This window comes from Pollicipes pollicipes, unplaced genomic scaffold, assembly GCF_011947565.3.
Source record: "Pollicipes pollicipes isolate AB1234 unplaced genomic scaffold, Ppol_2.1 Scaffold_5724;HRSCAF=6776_pilon_pilon_pilon, whole genome shotgun sequence".
NCBI classification, from domain to species: Eukaryota; Metazoa; Arthropoda; class Thecostraca; order Pollicipedomorpha; family Pollicipedidae; genus Pollicipes; species Pollicipes pollicipes.
In genome coordinates, this window is record NW_023596746.1 from 4,664,919 (window position 1) to 4,681,998 (window position 17,080).

A 17,080-nucleotide genomic window follows, 5' to 3' on the forward strand; every position below is an offset into this window, starting at 1 on the left:
ACGCGCTATGCCCCACTGTCAAACGCAATGACCTGCTCGGCTGATGACCTCCACCAGTGCATCTGGTGAACCGTAGCTCCAGGGCTGCCGGCGAACCGGCACGGCTCGTGTTTCGGGAGCCCAACGCGTCAGCAGCGCCACCAGAATCTGCTGCTAGATTGACGGACATGTGCGTCAATGGTGAGACTTGACAGAGATGGTTGTGGTTTATGCCTGCCAATAGCAGTGACATTTTGCCTCATTTGAAGCCATTTTCTGCATTTTATGCCCTTTTTCAGTTCGTACATTGTGCGTATGTTGGTTAATAAAACTGCATCTTCCCCAAATAAATATAAATTACGTCATATACAATCATCCCTCAAAGATATGTGGCAATCTAACGGTTGTGGCGCAAGCGCGGCTTTCCTGGCAGGATATGGCGCCTGTTCGATGCGGGGCCTGCCATGCGGCGTGATACGAGTGGGTGCGTTAGGCCGGCGTGTGCGCATTGGTGCACTGTGTCGATATTTGAGGTGTGAATTGTGTGCGTCCATTGCATACGTCTGAATCTAGTTTTCTCATTTCCGGTAAAGGAACCATACCCTTGTGGAAGCACTCGTTTGGCGATCCACACTTCGGTGTCTGAGCTTGAGATCCCCACTTTAGTGTCAAATATTCTGGTTTCGTTGAATGTTGGTATTAAAAAAGCAGTCATATTACTGTAGTGTTGTAAATTAATTGTCATTTAGAGCCTTTTATAAAACAGATAGAACAGCTTATTTGTCATTATTAAAATCATTACGTGCTGGTGAAACTTAAGTGCTATTAGCCGTGAACTACTATGCCTGTCTGGTTCTGCACAACATGTGATGCTGGCTTTTTTACAAGTGTATTGACACTCATGTGGTCCCACTATAGGAATTTATTACCTATAAGTGTGCAAATGAAGTTATAATGCATGCATAATCCTTTGCTAGTAATGGCCAACCTGTAATCACCTCAGTCTTTTGTAACTGTCTGACCTTGATGCTCAAGTATTGGCAAACTGTGTTGTGAGATTGTAGTGCTATTTTGTAATTGAGTTGATATATTCCTTTTGTTTTGTGTGATTTTTGGTTGTGTGCTGTAAATCAGTCATCTTGTATAGCAAAGCTCCTTCCTAAAGGCTATAAGAAATTCACTGTGTAGTATATACTGTGTCAGAATTAGAACACACTAAAATTTGTGCTAATCTGCAAGATATGGTGGTCAGGATCAAGCACATGCATTGTGATGTGCTATGCTGCCAATAATTATCTGATTTTGATGAACATCCTTTGATTGCAAATATTGTGAGTTTATAGCCTGTCCCTGAGGTAACTATGTGGTGTTACAACATGCCTTTTTGAAATTGGGCATGAGAAACTACACAGATTAACAAAACCATCTTGTTTTGCAGTGGCAGACCAAATTTGGACATCTATCTAAAGTTGAATAGTAACTGAGCTTTGAAAAAGGAAATATGTCTGCAACATCATCACTGACAAAGGTAGGCCTAAATATACAAAGCTTTTTGAAAATGTAAATGTATCAAAGATAGAACCTTTCACTTGAACTTCAGTAAGTCCTCGAGCATATGCACCAAGGATCACAAGCAAGTTATTCAAGAAACTGGCATGCAACATGCCATGCAGTAATGGGTATACTTGCTGGTGTGGAACATGTCATAAAGAAATGTGTTCCATTATGAAAACCATAAGATCAGCTGAATGTGATGATAAGTTCACTGATCTTATTACCATGCACTTACATATCAGGCTTTTCCTTGCCCCATTCATTTCTTTCTAGCATCTTGCTAGAAACATGAAGTCATCATATGAATCATGGTATGATACTGGCACCATCATTAGCCACTGTTTGTTTCAAACACCACTGCCATAAAGATGGCTCTATTCTGTGAGCATTTACGGAGCTGCCTTATATCCTATTGTCCGATCCAGTTAGCTGTACAGCCCAAACCCACCAGTGTGCACCTTTTCAGTCATGTTTTGTGTTCAAACCCAAGCTGAAGAGAGTGCAGGCTGAAGAGTTTGACGGCAGCCAGCAGTTCGCCGCATGCGCCGACGAGACGGCAGCGCTGTCTGCCGGCCGGCGCAGCGCCGCCTTCGGCCGAGTGTGGGGCGTAGCACAGCAGCTGTGCTCGGTGAGCTTGTCCAGGCCGACTTCTGACGGCCGCTCCGCCGCCGCCGCCGCCGCCTACCGCTCCTGCTGCTGCTGGCAGGGGAGTGGTGAGCGCTGGTGGCCGGGGCGGGCGTCTTGCGGGGAGGGACGCGGGCTTTCGTTGAAGGCCGTGGTCTGGGGACCAGCTGCCGAGTCTGTTGGTGTAAAGAAGGATTACTGTGTGTGTTTTGGTCTGGCTGTAGGCTGCTGCACTGCTCAAAGTCTTCTGATCCCGACCTGCGCTCTAATCGGCCCATGCAGTATATGCTTGGACTGGATTGCAAGGAGTGATAAGTGGTGTATTTCAATGAGTCCACAAACTGGTCCGGAGTGAAATATGACGTCACTGAATGATATCAGACATTCTGTAGTTATCTGTCAGCTTTGTGCATTGCCTGCACTGGGTTTATTTGATAGAATGGAGCAAAGTTTCACCTACTATCAGTAAAGAGCCAGGCCCACCCATCCATAATCTGACCACACCATCTATGTTTTGCGCAGGATTTTCAGGACAAGATGTTCAGCACCGTGTTCCAGGACATGATCGCGTTTCTGCAGAGGTCGGTGGACGCCGAGGAAGAGGCCTGTATCCCCACCGCTGCCCTCGTTACAGGTCAGCCGCCAGGACCTCCTCCCCCGGCAGTGCTCACTCGTTGGTATTACAGAATGGAGATTAGAAACGTGTCAATCGGATGATACAAAATAAATGGTAATAGTTTCGCTATGCAAAGCTGCGATATTTCCCACCGCATATTTAAAGTTTCACATATAGCCTGGTGCAGCTGTTATACAAAATAACAAAGCAGCCCTCAAATTTGTATCACGTAGCAGGTAACACCAAGGGAATCTCAGCGGGGGCGGCAGGCTCTGACGGTCACATGTCCTTGCAGGCGTGAACATGCCCGACCACGGCCGTGTGTTTGCCTCGCTGGCGGCGCGGCTGCGAGCGCAGGTGGGCCGCCACGTGGCGCTGCTCGAGCCGGCCTCCTGCCCCACCGTGTCGGCGACCGTGCGCGCCATGGTGCGTCAGCTGACCGACCCGGACCAGGTCGGTGCCCGCTGCGTCCGGGGGAGCCAGGGCGGTCCGGGAGCGCGGAGCACGGCCGGTAGAGGCCGGCGCGCAGTCGTGTGGTGTGGCCGGCGATAGGCCTGCTGTAAAGTCAGGAGATCGTGGCGGAGTGCTCCCAAATGGCAGTGCTCTGTGTGATGACCGCGCCGAAATGTTCTGTATGATGCCCCGCACCGATCGGTGGCTGACCGGTCGGCAGCTGTTAGACTGTAAGTCCTGGTGCATGTCGAGTGATGGCTGTTCGGTGACTGTGCGCCGTGGCTGCTGATTGGCTGACGTCACGGCATCGACAGATCGCCGCATGAGGCGTGGCTGCGTGGCCGCCTGGTGACCGGCATCACGTGACCTGGCGGCTTGTCACCTGACCGGCAGGGGGTCCAGGCCGGCCCCGACTCGGCCGGCCTGGAGGACGACGAGGAGGGCGAGCCGCTGGCGTGGGAGTCGGAGCGGCTACACCAGGGACGGCCGCCCGCCACCATGCCCGGTCTTGAGGCCCACTACCAGGCGCTGCAGGCCGAAGCCACCACGCGGTCCCCGGCAAAGACAGGTCAGGGTCGCAGGTTCGCTCCCAGCTCACGTCCGCGTACGCCGCTCGTCCCACAATGATGTTTGGTATCGCGAATAGGATAGCTCGCTACGATTAAGTTTAGTTGTCCCGCACATCTGCGTTGTCTTGCCTCGTTTGCTGGCTGATCTGGGCGTTTGACGTAATGTGATGACTTGCGGTCATATGTTGGCCTCTCCGTCGGCGTCCGCGAGCTAACGACGCGCTCTGAATGTGCTCACTGGGTGGCGGTCCAGCCGGACAGTCTGTCAGTTGTCGGCTCAATTAGGCGGTGTCTGTCGGATGACAGCTCAGGCTAGCTCTGTCTGTCTGGTGACAACCCAATCTGACCGCGTGTCGGGTGACGGCACGGTCTAACCGTGTCTGTTAGGTGACAGCGCAGTCTGACGGTGTCTGCCGGGTGGCAATCCAGTCTGACCATGTATGTCAGGTGATGACCCAGTCTGATTGTGTCTGTCAGGTGGCAGCACAGTCTGGCCGTGTCTGTCGGGTGACGACGCAGTCTGACCATGTCTGTCAGTTGGCAACCTAGTCTGACCGCGTCTGTCTGGTGGCAGTCCAGTCTGACTGCATCCGTCGAGTGGCAATCCAGTCTGACCATGTCTGTCAGGTGGTAGTCCAGTCTGACCATGTCTGTCTGGTGGCAATCCAGTCTGACTGTGTCTGTCAGGTGGCAGTCCAGTCTGACTGTGTTTGTCTGGTGGCAATCCAGTCTGACCGTGTCTGTCAGGTGGCAGCGCAGTGTGACAGTGTGCAGTACCGCGTCCGTCCCCAGGCTCGCCACGGAAGCGAGCTCGCACGTCGCCGGCGTGCCGGCCGCTGGTGGTGGTGTGGCGAGACCTGGAGGCATTCCAGCCGCGCGTGCTCCAGGACGTCGTGCTCATCTGCAGGTCAGTCTTCCGCTGGTGCCTGTTAAGCACGAGCCGAGCCTGGCCCGCGGCGGATGGCCGGCGACAGCCGGCCGTCGGCCGCGTGGCGCCCGGCTCATTTGACTGCCGACTACCAGTGGCCGGGTGTTTTACCACTGACTGACGACCGATACTGATGTGATGGCTGACTAACGGCCGCCAGGGTCTGGTGCCTGACTGCCTTCTGCTGATCATTGGTGTGCCATTTGAGTGCCGACCTTCGGCCGCCGGCTGTCAGACGCGTGCCTGTCGACTGCCGACCGCTAGTCGGCTTCGACGCCCGACTGTCGGCCACCGAGCGTCGGCGGCGTGCGACACCGTACCGCCGTCTGACGCCGACCAGTGTCTCGAGACGGGACCGGGGCCTGCGCCGCCGTCCCCTGCGTCGCCTGTCCGGTCCGCGGCGCTCCGCCGGGATATCGCGCCCGTGTCTGACGCTCCTCGGCGGCGCGGGCCGGCTCGCCGCCGGCGGCCGCCCGGTCGCCACCGGCCGGTGATGTGCGTCGCTCGCCGGGTGTTGCAGCCAGTACCGGCGGCGGCTGCCCATTGCGTTCGTGTTCGGCGTGTCGACCTGTGCCTCGGTGGTGCACCGGCTGCTGCCGCAGCACGTGTCAGCCCGGCTCAGCCTCGAGAAGTTCCACTCCCAGTTGGCCACCCACTACCTGGCGCAGATCATAGACAAGGTGCGGAGTGTAGTGGTGTCCGATGTGGGTCATAGGCAAGGTACGGAGTCTGATGGTGTCGGGCGTGAGTCATAGGAAAGGTGCAGAGTTTGATGGAATCGGGCGTGGGTCATAGGAAAGGTGTGTAATCTGCTTGTGTCGGGCGTGGGTCATAGGCAAGGTGTGGAGTCTGATGGTGTCGGGCGTGAGTCATATGAAAGGTGCAGAGTCTGATGGAATAGGGCGTGGGTCATAGGAAAGGTGTGTAATCCGCTTGTGTTGGGCGTGGGTCATAGGAAAGGTGTGTAATGTGCTTGTGTCGGGCGTGATTCATAGGAAAGGTGTGGAGTCTAATGGTGTCGGACACAGGTTATAACTCGTAGATGAGTTGCGGTTCGGCACCTGGCGCAGATCACAGATGCGGAGTCTGGTATGCGGTGCACAGTACAAAGACAAGGTTCGTGATCTCGTGCAGACTACAGACGGCGTGCAAGATTGCACTGCAAGACGGCACGTGGAGTAGTCCATAGACAACGCACTGAATCTAACACGGATTGCAGACAAGCACAGGACTTGCTAATGTCTAACTCGGATCATAGACACGTGATTGCCGTCCGCTGCGTCCCATAACACGGCCTCGGCGGGCGCGTGCCCAGGTGGTGCTGTCCCCCGCCGTGCCTTTCCGGCTCGGGGGCCGGGCCCTGCGCCTCCTCCTCGACATCTTCCTGTACAGCGACTTCTCCGTCAACAACTTCATCTCGGCTTACAAGGTGAGTGGGGCCGGACCAGCCACCTGACGTGCCGTGTCGTCAAAGCTGAACGACGTGGGCCCAGCAAGGCTTTGTGGGGTTGTTGACTTAGGATTTCATGCTGTTTAGACTGACGGCCGTCATGGCGTTTATTGGGTGGGGTTCTAACCTTTGGCACCTGTGTGTGAGCGCGGTTGGTTGCGGCGCTTGAGGGTGGTCTTTCCGACGCATTCTTCATCAGCACCGCGCGTCCGTCTCCAAGTCGGGGGTGGGGGGGGGGGGGGGGGGCGGACCTGTAAATTACCTGATGTCCTAACGAACAGCGCTTTTTCTTGTCCATAGTCTGTCCCCTGATCAGCCCCCCTCCCCCCCTCTCCTGCAATGACTACCTGTTGCACCGGCCGGGTGGCCCCAGCAGCAGCGTACACCGCGCCCGACTTCCGGTCCCCACCGCCCGTGCGCCGCTGCCCGCAGTACTGCATGCTGCAGCACTTTCTCACGTCGCCGGCGAGCGTGCTGTGCTGCGGCCGGGAGGCGGTGGCCGCCACCGTGGCCGCCCTGAGCGTGCCGGAGCTGGCGGCGCTACGGACCGTGCCGTCCGTCAGCGGCACGCTGGCCGACGCCGAGCCGGAGCGGCGCCGTCGCCTGCAGCAGGACGCACCCTTCCGGGTCAGTGGCGCCGCCGCCGCTGCCGCCGCCGGAGTGGCCGGCCTTCTGTTGCCGTCGGCTACGGATGGCAGGGATGATTGGGCAAACGATGCTTGTACGCGACCGGCGTTTTGCCCGCAGTGTTACATCGGCAGTGATGTTTTGTGCGGGCACGAAAAGATGAATGCATTTGAGAAGTGCAACAGTGGGTAGTGGCAAATGTATTTTGTCATTTGAATGTAGATGATCGCGAACTCTACGAATCAACATTGCGATGGGCCGTATAAAACACAGCGGGGATAAGAAGCCTCTACCCTTGCAGACAGCATCGCGCCCTTACCCCGCCGTCTCAGCGTAGCGTGGGTGGTCCGCGCCGCCCGCCCGCCACCCCTCTGCGAGGGTGACGGCTGGCGTGGGCCGGCGCGCCTTTGTCCGCTGATGAACAGCTCCTGGTGACACTGCTCCGTGCAGGAGTGGCTGGAGCAAGCGGTGCTAGAGCTGCACACGGGGCACGACGCGCTGCTGCTGGCGCTGCGCTGCCTGTTCGCCCTGGTCGGTCGGCTGCCAGGCGCGCCCCTCGGCAGGCAGGTCCGTGACTGGGGGCGTGGTGGGTCGGCGGCCGGCCGGAGCCGTTCCTCGCTCCCCGGCGACGCCCGGAAGACAGGTCCGTGACTGGGGGGCGGGGATGGGTTGGCGGCCGGCAGGAGCCGTCCTTCACTCCCCTGCGGCGCTCGGAAACCACGCCGTCCAGCCGTGGTGTTGCGCACCCACATTGCTGAGTAGACGGTCTCGTGATGACGTGCCTACTCCTCGCCTTGGGACTATATCGCTGTCGTATGTTTTGAACCGGAGAACAGGAACATTAACACACGCCCGGATGGCTGGTCGAATGACCCTTTGCTCGGGTGGGGGTCAATTTGACCCCTTTGAGATCTCAAAAACTAAGATAGCTAGAGACACCAAATCCACGGGGTAGGTTGGCCTATGCGTTAACTCCTCATGTCAAAATTTGAGGCTGCCAGGTCAGGAGATGGGCGTCAAGTTAGGCTAAACAAGGTCAGATTCCAGATTGGTGTCTCAAGTGCCTTTTGAGTCTTCTTATGCAATTGCCGTGAGCCTATATACGTGTTCTAAGCAAAAGGTCATTGGTGTCTCATTAAGTTCAGTGACCTTGTTTGGCTTTCATAAGGTAATGATGACTAAATACCTACAAGATTGCTCCTATTTTGTCATTCGAAAAAACGGTAGGAATTACGCCAGACGGTTTGATTTTAAGAACAAGATGCTGACCTTTGTCATTTTAGGTCAGTGACTTGACCTTAAAAAGTCCATGGGCCATATCTTTTGCTTTCCCTGGCATTAAGAAATTCGAAATGGACACCAGAAACTACCCCGTAACAAAGCTTTCGAGTAAACAATCAGGTTGGTTTTGACCTAGGTCTGACGGTCATACCTGACCCTAGGTCAATGCAATTGGTTGTAATTCTTAATGCCATTGTTTTTTTCCTAAGAAACTATCTCAGATACATATGACTTCGTCTAACGCCCTGTTGTTGCATGACATTGAACGATTTCCAAGAAATGCCCTTCGCCGACAACCATGGCCTGACTTTGACCTGCCATAGGTCAATGACCTGACAAGGTACCATCAAATTTTTGCGTCGAAAGATCTGCTTTTTCATTTTCTGTAGTCATGCAATGTTTTGTGCGGCTACCCTGCACCGTTAAGAAATCTTTCTGGTCAGTGTGACCCCCCGCCACCCGAGCGCGTGGTAAGATGTCCCGCCATTGATCGTCGACAACAATATTATTGTCTTGCCGACGGTGCCGGTGCAACAGCACAAGTCGCAGTAGCATTCGTATGAACGCAGCGTTTGCCGAAGTGTGACGTCCAGCTCCACGGCCTCTGCATTGCACAGCACTAGACCTCGAATTGCCCCACCTGGATGGAAGTATGTGTGCTCAGTTGCGCTCTTGTGTTGCGTTGCACTCGCCGACACGCAAGGTCTTATAACGCCAACGTGCGCCTGGTCAGCGGTGTAACAGTGACGGCCACACGACTGACGTGTGACACGCGGTGCGTGCGTGCCGCTGCGGGCCGCTGACCGCCGCTGCGCCTCTGCTCCAGTTCCGCGAGCTGTACAACCTGGCGCTGCTGCAGCCGCTGGCCGAGAGCGACGAGTACGCCCTCTCTGTGAAGCTGCTGGGCCTGCTGTCACGGGCGGAGCTGACCGCCAGCCTCGAGGCGGCGCTCCTGGCCGTCGGAGGTGGGCGAGGGCGCGGCCCGAGCCGCCGCCGCCGCCGCCGCCGCCGCCGCCGCGTGCGCCTGGCTGCTGGCCACTGGCGACGGCCTCCCGTATCCGCCCCGGCCCTCGCCGCGGGGTGGCGACGGCAATGGTCACATCCCGCTACGCCCGTCGATAAGCCTTCCGACTTATCGTGGGCTAAGTCGTGGATTAATCAAGGAAACAATATTTTGGTCAGCAGTCGTTCACAAAAACAGTGGTTTGGTTAGCAGCAACGTCAAATGCTGTTGACACGTGACCTGGTTGCGTTGGGTGGTGTGACCTCTGTCGGGACCGTCGCAGCATTTTACAGCTGACAATTACGCCACATTTGAAAGCGGGGTCTCTGGAAGTGGGTGTGCCGTGAGCTAAGCCACCTAAGCTCTTTAAGTGGAACGTGATGTGCCCAGTGGACCAGTGCACTGACCGGTTTGTATCTGGGCTTCCCAAACCCGTGAATGTCTTTTCTCGTGTTTTTGCCCCAAACTTTTCCGATTTAGTTTCTCGCCTATAAGGGCATGAATGCCGACACAGCTTACATCAGCCGGCCGATGTCCTCGGAGATGAGCTGTCGTACGCGGACGATTTTTCGTTGGACTGAACGCTCCGGCCGTCGGCGGGCCATGATCCAGGCATTAGCGTGTCGATCAGCCATCCCGAGCGCTTCTGCATTGGACAATTCTAAGAATGTGGTCGCGTCGGACCGGATTCTGCGGTCAGCTCGAAGCCGCGGTGCCCGGCATCAGGTGGACGGGAGTCGCCGTGTGACCTGGTATTTCACGGGATGTGTGGACCGGTGAATGGTTTGCTCAACAAGTGAAGGCAGCTGCGCGTGGCGCAACAGCATGAGACATCGACCCTGCAGTCTCACAATGACCGGCGGTGGAATCAGCGATTTGCTTCAAATAGCTTTTTGGCGGTGGGCTCGTGACCAAATGATGCAACTCATCGGCAGGCACGGGGATCGTCTCCCTAAAAAGTCTGCAAGAGACGTACTTTCGCCGCCGAACAGAAGCGGTGCGACAGCCGGCTCTTGCGGTGGCCGGTAGTCGCGCTGAACGCCGCAGCGACTTCTGGCCAAAGTTTTACGATGGCTTGCGTCGGCCGTCGCTGGGGGGTAGCTTGCGAAATGATTGTCGAAATAGATCCGCAAGGGGACATTTTCACGGCAATGCTCCGTAATCAGACCCGGATTCACCGTTTGTAGAACATGCGCGGAGGAATTGGTGTCGTGTGACGTGTCCTCATGCCAGCAGCGGAGGGGTGGTCTGGGGGGCTGACACGGACTGCATCGTGTAACCGGTGCCGCCTCCGTCAGCCGAGCTGACCGACTCGGATCTGGGCCGGGCTCTGGAGCGGCACCTGGAGCGACTGCGGGCACCGGACGCGCCGCCGCCCGACACCGGAGGCGACGGCGACGGCGACGATGACGCGCAGCAGCGCCGCATGCTGGAGCGACAGCTCAAACAAGCCACCAGTCGACAATCGCTCAGAGAGGTACGGGCGCTGCGCCGAAGGGGTGGCGTCGCTGGACGGGATCCGTGGGCTGCTGAGGCACGCGGTACTGAGCACTGGTGTGTGTGTGTGAGGGGGAGGGGGAGGGGAGGTTGCGTTAGAGTCGCGGCATGTCCTTACTCGGCACGACATGTTGCGCTTTTCCCCGTCCTCTCCAAGCGGGCCGTTTTTTTAGTGTGGCGTTCTGCCCATACGTGAAACGTGAAACGAAGTGAAGCTGAGCAATCGCTGTAGTCGATCATAACCATAGCATGTCATCTGGGTCGCAATCAACATGCCACGTACCGAGACGACATGCAATGCCCTGTTGAATCCCAGGCCTGTGCCGCGCGGCCGTCGCCCCCTTCCGCGAGCTGCACCGCTGACCTGTCCCCCCCCCCCCCTCCGCCGCAGAGCCTGCAGCGGGTGGGCGCCGCACAGAGCCGCCGCCTCAACCCGTACGAGAGTCTGCGCGCCGAGGTGGTGACGGACCTGGATGGCCGGCTGCGCGCGCTGCTCTCGCGGCCAGCCGGCTGGCCGCTCCACGTACGTGACGCCGCTGCGAGGCTGACTTCGGACGGCGGCGCCGCTCTGGCGGACGGGCCGAGCGGCATTGCATGGACGCTGTTTGGAGTGGGGGCTGTTGTGGTCTGGGGGTGGACGATGTGTTGCTGGGACACTGAGCCGGCCCGGGTTCAAGTAGAGAATGTTGTGGTTGCCTGCCCAGGCTTCATCGTTGGGTCAAACGTCCGGCCAAGGTCCTGACATACCCACGTTGTTAAAATCGAGGCCGGAGGTGCAGCAAGCTGTCCTTGGATTACAATGCAATTTTCGACTTGAACGGCATAGACCGGCCCGGCCGCTGTACCTTGGGAGAGGATAATACCTATGCAACTACCGAGCGCAGCAGATTGGCATTTGGCAAATTGGCAAGTTGTTAGCTCCGGCGACCGATTTCCTATGGCATAAAAATATTGCCACAATATCACTTCCCTTTGTCGGTAAAATGTGAAGCGTTGAATTGTATCACGGTGAAAAGGCTGAAGAACGCGTGGAGACCGGGCCAGATCCCCATAATCCGACGCCTCGGTGACACGAGACGAACAGATGCCTGCACACGAGGGAACTTGCAATCACAGCGACAAGCGTGCGTGTTGATGCGTGCAGGCGGGCACGCGTTGCCCTTTCAAAGCAAGGATCTGCCCGTTTCGGAACGTTTTGAAGGATTCATGTCAGATCTCAATAACCAGAGCAGTTGAAGGTGTGAGATCAACTGCGCGTTGGTAGCGAATATGCCCTCATGTACCCTATACACGTACACCCTATATACGTATACTGTATGCAACGGCCGGAAAACAGCCATTGTCAGCTGCTTCGAAATAATCTCGAATGCAGTGAGCCGTGGCCTATACCGAGACAAATAGGGAAACGCAGACTCTGCAAGTCAATTACAATTGCAGTTGTATTGTATATTGCGTTATATGCAGTTGTATTTACTGTGCACTGACAAGTACAGACTGATGCAGCGTGGGTGCACCAACTCATAACTGGTGAACCGGCACACCAATGCTGCGTCATTTAACCTCCGTCTCCAAAATTCTTGCCATAGACGGACTTTTCGGACTGCGATCAAACCCATTGGTATAGTTTGGGAAGGCTGCTTGGCAAGTCACCGTTTTATTGGCGTCGTCTGTGTGATGGCAACTCCCATGTCTGGCGGATTCGCCCATCCCACGCTACATAAGACGTCTTACTGGTGTAAGGGCTCTCCGCTGTATGGGAACGATTACCACCGGTCTTTGGTGGAGACGTCATTTTTCGTAAGCGTATCTGCGGCTTCTTCACTTAATTGCATAAACACCGTAAGCGCCTGGCGTTGCTTAACGATAATGTTCTCACCGTTTCGTCATCGGTGACGATGCGGAAGCCTGGATACTGCAAACGAACGTCTCGAAGCGGGTGAGCAGAGTTTTTGCATATGAGTATATTGCCTTAGTTCGGGCTCGGGCTGCAATCATAAAGGGCACCAAAAAGAGTGGCTGTTGGTTGCCCTCCCCCCCCCCCCCCCTGGCCACCCAGACGTCAGTCGTCTTCTTGTCCTTTATTCTTCTTATAATAAGGATTGACTGGAAATGGCATTTGCAGTGACGCTTCCCACACATGTATGGGATCGAAGGGCGCAGTCGGTCTAAACGCAATGTGTCTTTTTCACGTGCTGAAACTTTTTTGGCACGAATGTTTGCATTAATGCCACTTGATTCTTAGCACTCTATGTTGCAATCATACCACCGCTCTAAAGTCAAGACGTCATCACGCGTCGTCTCGCCGTAATGCTATCTGGCCCGTCTTTCCGGGTCTGGTATCCGTGAGCGGCCAGGTTCGGCTCCGTCCTCGGACAGCTCTCCGCCGGCTGTTCGTGTTCAACCGTGTTGTTCCCTGCTAGCTCTTCCTTGATTTCTGTGGCCCTAAAGTGGGTTGTGGGTGGGTTCAGTCAACTGGGTTCCTCTGCTGACAGATAATTGTGTTCGACCGCTGTTCTCCCATGATCTTGTCTTGTATGTTTTTCATTGTGACCTCCGGTCGGTATTCGGTCAGAGCTCTGCACGTGTTTGGCCCCTGGGTGCCCTCCAGATGTTTTTGTTAATTTCTTCCGCCCCAACAGGTGTTTGTAGGTGACCTTTGTGCCCACTGCCCACTGTCGCATCTGATCTTCCCGCCTCCGTGATCCTCCCCGCCTCCTTGATCCTCACCGCCTCTCAGCTCCCCGCCTCCCTGATCCTCCCTGCCTCCCTGAGCCTCCCCGCCTCCTTGATCCTCACCGCCTCTCAGCCCCCCGCTTCCCTGATCCTCCCTGCATCCATGAGCCTCCCCGCCTCCCTGATCTTCTCTGATCCGCCCTGCGCAGACGTTCATGTCCGACCTCTGTGGTCGCCGGCGGGCGCTCGCGTGTCGCCTGTGGGGCCGGGGCGGTGCGCTGGCCTGACCCGTGACCTACGCACTGTCTGTCAGGAGGCGGTGATGTTCGACACCGTGTCGGCTGGCCTGACCCGTGACCTACGCACTGTCTGTCAGGAGGCGGTGATGTTCGACACCGTGTCGGCTGATCTGACCCGTGACCCGCGCGCTCTCTATCAGGAGGCGGTGATGTTCGACACCGTGTCGGCTGGCCTGACCCGTGACCTACGCACTGTCTGTCAGGAGGCGGTGATGTTCGACACCGTGTCGGCTGATCTGACCCGTGACCCGCGCGCTCTCTATCAGGAGGCGGTGATGTTCGACACCGTGTCGGCTGGCCTGACCCGTGACCTACGCACTGTCTGTCAGGAGGCGGTGATGTTCGACACCGTGTCGGCTGGCCTGACCCGTGACCTACGCACTGTCTGTCAGGAGGCGGTGATGTTCGACACCGTGTCGGCTGATCTGACCCGTGACCCGCGCACTCTCTATCAGGAGGCGGTGATGTTCGACACCGTGTCGGCTGGCCTGACCCGTGACCTACGCACTGTCTGTCAGGAGACGGTGATGTTCGACACCGTGTCGGCTGATCTGACCCGTGACCCGCGCGCTCTCTATCAGGAGGCGGTGATGTTCGACACCGTGTCGGCTGGCCTGACCCGTGACCCGCGCGCTCTCTGTCAGGAGACGGTGATGTTCGACACCGTGTCGGCTGATCTGACCCGTGACCCGCGCGCTCTCTATCAGGAGGCGGTGATGTTCGACACCGTGTCGGCTGGCCTGACCCGTGACCTACGCACTGTCTGTCAGGAGGCGGTGATGTTCGACACCGTGTCGGCTGATCTGACCCGTGACCCGCGCGCTCTCTATCAGGAGGCGGTGATGTTCGACACCGTGTCGGCTGGCCTGACCCGTGACCTACGCACTGTCTGTCAGGAGGCGGTGATGTTCGACACCGTGTCGGCTGGCCTGACCCGTGACCTACGCACTGTCTGTCAGGAGGCGGTGATGTTCGACACCGTGTCGGCTGATCTGACCCGTGACCCGCGCGCTCTCTATCGGGAGGCGGTGATGTTCGACACCGTGTCGGCTGGCCTGACCCGTGACCTACGCACTGTCTGTCAGGAGGCGGTGATGTTCGACACCGTGTCGGCTGATCTGACCCGTGACCCGCGCGCTCTCTATCAGGAGGCGGTGATGTTCGACACCGTGTCGGCTGGCCTGACCCGTGACCTACGCACTGTCTGTCAGGAGGCGGTGATGTTCGACACCGTGTCGGCTGATCTGACCCGTGACCCGCGCGCTCTCTATCAGGAGGCGGTGATGTTCGACACCGTGTCGGCTGGCTTGACCCGTGACCCGCGCGCTCTCTATCAGGAGGCGGTGATGTTCGACACCGTGTCGGCTGGCCTGACCCGTGACCCGCGCGCTCTCTGTCAGGAGACGGTGATGTTCGACACCGTGTCGGCTGGCCTGACCCGTGACCCACGCACTGTCTGTCAGGAGGCGGTGATGTTCGATACCGTGTCGGCTGGCCTGACCCGTGACACGCGCGCTCTCTATCAGGAGGCGGTGATGTTCGACACCGTGTCGGCAGTGCGCAGACAGCTGGTCGGCGTCCCCCGCACGTCCGTGCAGACGGCGCTGGCCGACCCGGCCAAGTACCTCCAGTGCTCCTGTTGTAAGGTCAGCCAAGCGGGAGGACCGCTCCACTTCTGCACGACTGTGATTGGCTACTGGTATATACGAGTGCACGTGAAATGGGCGGAGTTTCCAGTAACTCGTGCAGAAAGTATTCAGACGCGTAACAGGTAATTCAACTCAGCGAACGAATGTACCGGCCTCAAATAGTACCGCCGCAGCAGTGTTCACGCCGGCTGGCCGCGAGGTCGCCGCGGCCGTGTTGGGGCTGACCCGACCTGCTGCCGCTGCAGCTGAGTGACCCGGGCTCGGTGCTGGCCAGCATGCCCGACCTCTGCGTGGTCTACAAGCTGCACCTCGAGTGCGGCCGGCTGATCAACCTGTTCGACTGGATGCAGGCCTTCCGCGCCGTGGTGGCGGCCGAGGAGGACGAGGCGCTGCAGTATCCTTTCGGGGGCGTCGCCGCTGGGGGCGGGGGAGGACGCCGCGGTGCCGCCGGCACCGATAGTGGGGCCGCAGCCGTCGCCGCCACTATCGACTGTGGATCCGACCGCCGGAGCATCTCGAGTGCCACCCCGGCGGCCGGCAAATACAGGCTATCGCCGGCGCTGTGTGCTCGTACGAGGCGTGCCGCAGATCACGCTGCTTGTGTCAACACGGCCCGGGCGGCGAGCGCCGGATAACGCGCCTCCCGTCGCGGCGCACCGGGGCTGCTGACAATGACGATAGTGACGATGCTGGGTCGTCACCGGTGTGGCGCTGGTGATGACGCTTGCGCTGACGCTCTGTCCATCGTCGGCGTTTTTCCTTGACGAGCCGTTTTCAGAGCGCGTTTCGCACACGCCGTGGCCGAGCTGCAGTATCTGGGCTTCATCCGATCGACGCAGAAGAAGACAGACCACGTGGCGCGGCTGACCTGGGGCTCCTGCTGACCGGACCTGATCTGACCTGGCCTGACCTGACCTGACCCGACCCGACCCGACCCGGTCGGGCCATGCCGCAGGCGCCCGGCCGGTCGTTTGAGAGCGTGCGGTCGTCACGCTAGCGTTGGGCGCGACACGGCGTCGGCCGCTCCCTTCAGGCCGGATGCTCAGGCCGTTGCTGCGATAGCAGGCCCTCGAAGGCTGAGTTGTGACTGAATCGGTTCGCGCGAGTCATGTCGTGTGCCACATTGAGTCATTTGAGGCATGACATACGCCACATCGCGCTGGTGTGGTGGAACCGAGCAGCAGCCACCCGGCTGCGCCCGGTCAGTCGCCAGCGCCGGCGCGTGAAGGTCACGTGACGGGTTCTGCCGATGCTGAATTGTGGAGGCGGTTCTTCCGGAGTGATGACTGTCATCGCCGGTAGATTGTGTCGTGTCGCTTGGCGCAGGTCTGCTGTTCAAACTGGCTCGAGTAACGTCATTGCCTGGCCCTGTTTGACTGAGGGTTTGCCCGGTCCTGCCGGCAGGTGCAAATATATGTGGCTGAAATTTTGGCAGTGCGTTTTTTAGAGCAGTACTCCGGTGGCAGACGCCAAACCGTAGGGTCGAGGTTGTTGGAGTTCGTTTGCGGGATGAGACGCGCCCTGTAGAGGGAACCCTTGCACAGGCCGCCGGCCATCGCGACGGACCTGACAGTCGCCGGCTTCCTCCGGCTGAGTTAGCCCTCGAACGGAAGCGAGTGGAGAAGCACTGATTGGGTCCCGGCAATGGCTCCCGTGCCTGGGTCAGACGGAAAGCGAGTGAGTGCCGGATGACACGCCGTGCCTGGGTCAGACGGAAAGCGAGTGAGTGCCGGATGACACGCCGTGCCTGGGTCAGACGGAAAGCGAGTGAGTGCCGACTGGCACGCACATCGCAGGCCGATCGACACCCAGACTTGTCGAACTACCCAGACTGTTCGAAATTTGGCTGGGGCTTCGGCCCTCGGTGGCACTTCGGCC

The 17,080-nt window shown here is 57.9% G+C and overlaps 1 protein-coding gene across 1 annotated transcript; it reads left to right on the top strand.

Moving 5' to 3' along the window:
• The first annotated feature begins 467 nt into the window (after nucleotides 1-467).
• Orc3 (origin recognition complex subunit 3) lies at nucleotides 468-16,633 on the top strand. Its single transcript, XM_037225723.1, has 18 exons — nucleotides 468-566; nucleotides 1,418-1,507; nucleotides 2,000-2,161; nucleotides 2,680-2,791; nucleotides 3,069-3,226; nucleotides 3,620-3,794; nucleotides 4,588-4,702; nucleotides 5,244-5,403; nucleotides 6,039-6,152; nucleotides 6,606-6,695; nucleotides 6,759-6,800; nucleotides 7,251-7,367; nucleotides 8,908-9,046; nucleotides 10,383-10,561; nucleotides 10,973-11,104; nucleotides 15,080-15,199; nucleotides 15,448-15,596; nucleotides 15,981-16,633. Exons 2-18 carry the CDS (start codon nucleotides 1,481-1,483, stop codon nucleotides 16,084-16,086), a joined length of 2,097 nt encoding a protein of 698 aa, XP_037081618.1. The 5' UTR covers nucleotides 468-566; nucleotides 1,418-1,480; the 3' UTR covers nucleotides 16,087-16,633.
• The last annotated feature ends 447 nt before the right edge of the window (nucleotides 16,634-17,080 follow it).